Genomic DNA, 7,367 nt, shown 5'->3' on the forward strand with positions numbered 1-7,367 from the left:
ATTTTGGGCTCACAGAAACTTCTTGCTACCTCACTGTGTAACTATGTAACCTAACAAACTTTCACTGAATGAAGTTACACTTTCAGGTCTGAAATCTAGTGCATAAACTTAATGGCTCATTGTAATATTTATTATTCAACCTTTTGACATTTATTTGTAGCAGTTGAATTGAGGTACCGGGTGCATTATTAGCATTAAAACAGTAAAGTGTTCCAGCTCTACCGTAATAACTGAGTTTTACTTGAGTCTTTAGCCTGAAGTAGTCTGTGGAATGTAAACCAAGCATTCTCCCACCCCACCCCCACCCTACTAAAAAAAAAAAAAAAAAAAACACAAACCCACAATGGGAAAAAAAAAAGTAATCCGATTTCTGTCTTCAAAATGTGATAAACCAGGACTCCAAAAGGGGTGTAACATATTAATGGACTTGTACAAACCATCCTGTGCAGTTTACAACAAAAGGAAGGTAATATGGTTCAAGAAAATATCTTCCAAAACACTTTTATGAATTAAATTTCCTGAATTTGTGACTAGGTGGAAGAGGTATTGCAGAACCGCCCAGCTGCCATTTCCAGATAGGATGGGCCTTGTGAGGAGGTTGGGAATCCTTAGTGGTGTTTAAGGAATATGCAGGCCACAAATCCCCATCCTTCCCAATAGTGAGTGATGGTGGACAAGGAAAATTTGCCATGAAATTAAATGGCCTTTTCACTGCTGACGCTACATTGCTGGCTACCTTTTTGCGTCTGTTTATAACTGTAAAATCATCCAGTGTTCCTTCATGTGTCTCAGTTTTACCTGTAGGACGAGGACTTCTAGCTGATTTCAAATTTGGTTTGACTGTAGGTGTCTGAAGTACAGGTCGCTTTCCCAGGACTAGTGTCCGGTAATTTTTTCTCACCCTGGCACCAAATTTATATTCCCCATCCTCAGGTTTTGGAGAACCTAAAGTGCATGAAAGGCCCTGTCTCAGAGCCAGTGGCTTTAAGGAAGGAGTTTCTTCTTCAGGGCATGCAAACCCTTCCTTGGCTGTGGTTAGCAAGGCATCCTCCTCTTTACTCCCAGTCACACTGTAAAACTCACCCTTTGTATCATTGCACTCGCACTTTAGCTTATTTGTAATAAGGTCAGGTTCATATTCTTCATTAGCACTATTGTCTTCGACTTTGATTTTAATATTGTGCAGAAGTGGCAGTGTCTTGTCGCCTGTGTCAGTGCAGGGATTCTCTGCTTTCGTTGCTGCTGCTGCATCCACCCCAGGATCAGTCTGCAAAGAGGGCAAATCCGTAGCAAATTCAACACAAGGGGGGATTTTGGAATCTTTTTCTGACTTTGCTGCTGCTAGTGAAGAATCATTGTTGAAGAACCTAGCAGCTATTGTGTTGTTATCTGCACAGTGTGTAGTAGGAGTTGCTTGCAGGCATTTCCTAGTTTCTCGGAGTATTCTTTGTTGTGGAAATACATTGTTTGTCTTTGGGCTAGGTGAAGAGTCCCCCTCTGCCAGGCAGTTAATTGTCAGGTCAGTTCTCTTTACAGTACTGGAAATTTCAGAGTGTGGGAATGTAATCGCAGATACCCTATCGTTCCTTATCTCTGTGAAACAACTCCCCAGGCTGGCTGAGCAGTACACCGGAGACGGTTTTGGGGCCCAGCTCTGCAGAGGCCATTCCTCCGCTGACTCCGCTTTGACACTACTCTTGAGGTCGGGAAGTCGGCCGGCATCCTCGAAAGCAGCGGGGTGGGTTGCAGCGGCGGCGGAGGCCAGATGGTACAAGAAGTTGGCCTGCGCCTGCACGCTGGGCGGCTTGCAGAAGCTGGTGCGCCTGAAACGGATGCTCTGCACTGACACTTGGCTGGAACCAGAGCTGGAGTCCGATTCCGAGGATGAATCCTCCTCCTCCGAGCTGACTTCACTGGAATCCGAGGCCCCAGTGACCCCCTCCTCTTCCTCCTCCTCTTCCTCCTCCTCCTCTCCCTCCTCCTCTTCCTCCGAGGACACAGAGTTGCTGGAGCTGGACAAACTGGAGCCAAAATCGGAATCGTTGGCTGCGTGGTCCGAGTAGGAGCTAGACTCCGAGTCGCTGCTGCAACTCTCGGGAAAGCTGTCGTCCAGATGGGGCTGCGGCCGGTGGTGATGAGGCGGGTGGTGACTCTGCAGCGGCTGCTGGGCCCGGTGGTGGTGGTGGTGGTGGTGATGGTGGTGGTGATGGTGGTGGTGGTGGTGGTGGGGAGGTGGGCAGAAGCTGTTAACCAGATGAAACCTTTCCAGGCAAGTGGCCCCGGCGGCCGCCGCCGTGGCCGCTTTGGCTTTGTAGGACCTGGGCAGCAGCAGCAGGCGGCGGGCGCTGGCGTGAGGCGCGAGCAGGCAGTCCTTGGCGCCCCCGCGCTTGCGCTTGCAGCGATAGGTCGAGCTCACCGGGCCGCCGGCGGCGCCCGCCGCCGCCTTGGGCTGCGGCCCGGCCGCCGATGCCTGGTAGTAGGCGGCGGCGGCGGCGGCGGCGGCGGCAGCGGCGGCGGCGGCGGCGGCGGCGGCGGCCGGGTGCTTGCTGCAAAGCAGAGTCCGAAAATAAGCCGGGTCCGAGTGGAAAGCGACGTAGTTTCCCTGGAGCGGGGCAGTTTCATAGTTTAGAGGGGGTTTGCAAGGCGAGCGCACGATTTCTGGGTAGTGCGAGCCCGGGTATTTGCTAAAAATCTGAGGTAGATGGGCGGCGGGGCGCGCGGCGGCGGCGCCCGGGCGCGGGGACTGCGCGCTGATTGGCAGGGGCCGCGCGGCTCCGCTCAGGCCCCGCCAAAGTTGGTGCCTGTCCTTCCAGAAAGCCGGGCGGGGGCTGGCGGCGGACGCGGCGCGCTCTGGCTGCGGCGCCTTTGTGGCCAGGGCCCGGCCGGCCCTCCTGCGCTTGGTCTTGAGGACCCGCTCGGTTTTGCAGGAGGTGTAGAGCGCTTCCACGTCTTCCCGGGAGATGAGCGTGCATTTGGCGGCGTGGAAGGCGATGCTGTTGATGGCCTTGAGTTTCCGCAGCTCCTCCAGACCGCAGTGGTGCTTTTTCACTTTGAGATGATCCATGCGCTTGTGCACGGTCGTCCTCGGGATGTTTTTCAGCAGATCCGTGAAGACTTGGGAGAGGGCAAACATTTGCTTTCCTTTAATGATGAGGTAGCCGAGCCTCACGCCATCCACCTCTTCAAAACCTGACTTCAGGTCTCCCATCTCGGGCACTAAATGATCCCCACCATTTGCAGCAAATATATACGTGACGCATACATACACATGTATGTATGTTAATCCTCCACCAGATGCTGCGTGTGTCTCAAGGCATCCTGCTAATAAAATAACAAAGACTGTTATTCCCGGCGAAGGGAGTGCCAAACTCTAGGCGAAATTATTGGGGGACACACACACACACACACACACACAAAACGATTAAAAAAAAAACAACAACAAACGTGAAATTACACTAACTTGATTCTTGCCTTTTTGTTTTTTTGGTTTTCGTTTTTTTAAAAGAGGGGAAAAACCATCCGGCTTCTGATCTGCCAGTGTGTTAGTGTAAGTCCCAGATGCAGATCAGTACCTGGGCCCCTCTATTTCTTCCTTCTCCATTGGAGCACTTTGATAATGGAATGTGAAGGGAGAAAGAGAAAAGAAATGCAGCTGCTATTCCCGTCGCTGCTTTAGCTACAAATAAAATGACAGAGTGAAGTGAGCTCGTCCGGAGACACCTTCATCAATTAATTCCCCTAAAGCCAACGCTGATTGGACACTCCTGACAGGTGATGCAATAAAAATTGATATTCCACCCCTTCCCCCCAAAATCTCCCACTAATTAGCATACCCTTATACTGCCACCTCCCCTCCCAAAGTAAATAATACAGTTGGTATATAAATCTTTCCATTAAACTATCGGAGCTCAGAAACAGCCTGACTCACAGACTTCATCTGAACCAGTGTGTGTACGCTTAAAAAAAAACAAACCTGTATATTCGCCTTTAAAGGAATATTGCCTATTTTTTGCTTTATTTGCATTTTACCGCTACAGCTATTATTTCAAAGAAAAGCATTTTAAAAACATTATCGAGCTTAAATAGATACACCCCACCCCCCTTTTCCTTTGGAAAATGGAGCGTAAGTGAAAATGTGCAGAATAGCCTGGTATTTCCCTTATGGGAATGGGGAAGGAGACCGGCTACGAGCTCCAAAGTTAAACCCACGCGGTGAATCGCCCCAGTATGGACTTACGTTTTGAATTTCGCTCGATTTTCCTTTTTTTTTTTTCCTCCTGCAATACTTTTTTACAACCAGAAACAAAGTTATTTGACCAAGGAAGCAGTTCAGGGCTCCAGCTCCAAAACACTGTAACAATTCATCTGGATTTGGGTTCTCTGCTGGGGGATGGTGTAGGGAGGAGGTAGTTTCACGTCAGACCCATAACAAAGCATAGATAAGCTAGAAATGTGTACACTTTTCACAATTCACAAGGCTGGACTGGGGACGGGATCCAGAGTCCCCAGCACAGCCTTTGCCTAGGTCCTGTTCACCGCAGGTCAGAATTCCAGGGAGCAGCTTGTTTCTGCAGCAAAGAAAAGAAAACGTAAAACGCCCAAAGTACATCCAGAGGTTTTACGTAATGACGGTGAAAAGAGAATGCTGATGTACAATGCAGACCATTTCAGTAATCTATGATGCTTTTACTTGGTAGTTTAAACGAATCTTCCACAACTCTCATTTTTCCCCCACGAAAGCCAAGCATCTGCTTTAAAAAAAAAATCACTTTGGATGAATATCAATATTGTTTAACCTCTTCTTATTCAAATTAAGGCATATTTTGGTGTCATTTTCAAGGATATTCAAAATATTGCCAAATGAGAGCAAGGGTCTTCCCAGTTGTGTTACCACAATCCCAAGGTGGTTTGTTGGCTGCTTTGCAAAATTCGGCAAAATCTTCTTAACCCTTAGGTGTTTGCAACTACAGCATAAATGTAACCCATGCATTTGTTTCCTTGTTCCTCCAAAAATAGACATCCGCGAGGTCAAAAGAATAAATGGATATTTCTGAGCTTGCAAGAAAAAAATTGTACAATAATTTCTTCCTTCACGTTCAAAAGTTCCAGCTTTCACTCCTCTGGTCTGGCTAGCAAAAGCAGATATAGCTCTAAAATAGAAAAAAGATAAAAACTGAGGAATCTTATACAAAAAGGTAGTTTGCATGAAATCTCGGCCATAGTGCCCCACCCCCACCCTTAGATCTCTTGTAATTTCCCAGGAATTTTGAAGAGAATTGGGAATTTCAAGAAGTGCATCCGGAAATTAAGGAAGTCTATTTAAGAGAGTCTGTAACTCAGAGGTTGGGATTTGAAAAGTCAGCCCTGGACTACTGTTGCACTCAGCACAGATGTAATCGCCGCTCTTCAACTTAATCAATGTGTGTACAAACCGCGATGTCTAGTTCTTGCCTTTGAAATCTAAGGCTAGCATTTCCATCCAAGAAATCAGAGCTACAGCAAATTACATTTTTGTCCCTTGAATGAGAGAAGGATCATTGAATGGATCTCGTGATATTTCAGGCTTTAAACGTAACCCACAGGCAGCAATGAACAATGCCTCGTCACAGCTAATACCATCCACCGAGTTGGCTTTCTTTTGCATCTGGATCCATCACACCGCGTTTTTCTCTTTCACTTTCACAGGAGGGAAAATGCACAAGGTTTAAGCAGAAAGCAAAGTTTCCAGGAAAAGCAGATGCTGATGTTTGTTTTTTAAGGTAGAATAACCACAGTCTTTCAATTGCTAGCAACAATGTTTTAAAATTCCTCCTGATGCACTTATATACTGCCAGCCTCTTCCTCCCACCCAACTCCCGTCCAATTCCCCTCCCCCAGCCTTAAGATTTCGATCAAACAGCCAAGAAATAGTAAACTCAGAAAAAGCCTTTGAGAAGATATTACAATAGGTTGCCTACAGCGTTGCCCCCATCCACGCCTTTTTTTCTTTTCTTTCTTTTTTTTTTTCGGGGGGGGGGGGCAGGTAGTTCTAGTTGTTCTTGATTCCTATTTAGATTTGCGCGCCTGCGCGCGCACTAGGCCGCGCGCGCGTGCGCGCACACGGACACACATACACACTCCTATTCCTCCTGCATATGGCAACATGATTTAGTAACCGTTTCAAAATTACCTTCTTTCCCTCTCCTTTCCCCTCTTTCAATCTTTAAAATACTGACAATATAGGTGGTTTTAAAAACTAGTAGAGTATTAAGTATTTTTTTAAACTAAGGGTATAATCAGGTGGGTCAAAAAGAGAAATATAAAGGCTGGGGGATTTGGGAATTTGTCTAGACCTTCAATTTATAGGAATATCTTCGTATGCGCACCCAGACACCTTTACACTTATACATTTTTAATACTCCGATTACACATCTTTCTTCTTGTCTAATACATTCTTTTGTTCCTTTAACTTCCCCCATCGTTTTGTGTGTGTGTGTGTGTGTGTGTGTGTATGTGTGAAGGCGTGAGCACGCGCATTCACACACATACATACACAGAGAATGTGACAGACAGCTTTCTTGTGGCCATCAGCCCACGTTGCATATCCGGGGTCTTCTCCAGGCACATTGGGGGTCGATCCCCATAAAAAGATCTAGGAGAGGCCCCTGAGCGCTCACACATGAAAGGCAGGGGACTTTAAGATGGATTTGCATGCACACAGGGGAGTTCGATCAATAGCTACCAACATTTATGGCTTAGATTATTAATGTGAAAGCTGGCCAAAAGAATGGGGATGAAAAATTAAAGGTGTCTGGTATCAATTATGCTTAAAGTTATGCAATAATTTACTTACTTTGCCTGGATGTGCAGATCCAGATGTATAAAGTACTATTCTTCAAAAGCCAGGGGATTTCTTTGATAAATTTGTTGACCATGTCAGCCGCCTCTACAATCAAAGATGAACCCAATTCAGATGATGGACTGTATTCAAATTCTTTTTTAAGAAAAGATATATCAACTTCTATGTTTCTCAAACTCATATACATATGTTGGTGGATATGCCCAAATTAACATTATGTGCATATCCATCTCTGAGGGGCCAGGAAATTACTTATTGAGAATTTAGGTATATATAATGAAAGGCTTTGAGTTTGTAAGTTAAATGTGATTATTTACTCTGTGAGGAATGCATAATCTATATACTATAATAAAAAGTATTTTAGCTTTGAAAACAAAGCTGCTTGCTAAAGAACCCTCTGTGACAAATACAGATAGAAATACATTCTATATGTTCACTTACATCTACATTTATTGTAAAAAAAAAATCAGCACTTTCAGGTTTTAAAGGGATGGGCTATGAAGATATGAACATATTTGTCTTTACTTAT

The 7,367-nt window shown here is 45.8% G+C and overlaps 1 protein-coding gene across 2 annotated transcripts; it reads right to left on the minus strand.

Moving 5' to 3' along the window:
- Positions 1-343: 343 nt before the first annotated feature.
- SKIDA1 (SKI/DACH domain containing 1) lies at positions 344-4,526 on the minus strand. Of its 2 annotated transcripts, none has more exons than XM_070408191.1 (2): positions 4,238-4,526; positions 344-3,321 (listed from the first exon to the last, which is right to left on the minus strand). In XM_070408191.1, exon 2 carries the CDS (start codon positions 3,206-3,208, stop codon positions 503-505), a length of 2,706 nt encoding a protein of 901 aa, XP_070264292.1. In that variant the 5' UTR covers positions 3,209-3,321; positions 4,238-4,526; the 3' UTR covers positions 344-502. The 2 variants fall into 2 exon arrangements, with proteins under 2 accessions (XP_070264292.1, XP_070264301.1); XM_070408200.1 differs by lacking the exon at positions 4,238-4,526 and adding an exon at positions 3,461-3,479 and having other exon boundaries at positions 344-3,318.
- Positions 4,527-7,367: the final 2,841 nt, after the last annotated feature.

This window comes from Myotis yumanensis, unplaced genomic scaffold (genome assembly GCF_028538775.1).
Source record: "Myotis yumanensis isolate MYYU_CA2020_CCGP unplaced genomic scaffold, mMyoYum1.0.hap1 SCAF_1, whole genome shotgun sequence".
NCBI lineage: Eukaryota > Metazoa > Chordata > Mammalia > Chiroptera > Vespertilionidae > Myotis > Myotis yumanensis.

What these genes read in the sequence shown, in the direction of transcription:
- SKIDA1 (XM_070408191.1), bottom strand. Translation starts at nt 3,208, where the DNA reads ATGGGAGACCTGAAGTCAGGTTTTGAAGAGGTGGATGGCGTGAGGCTC.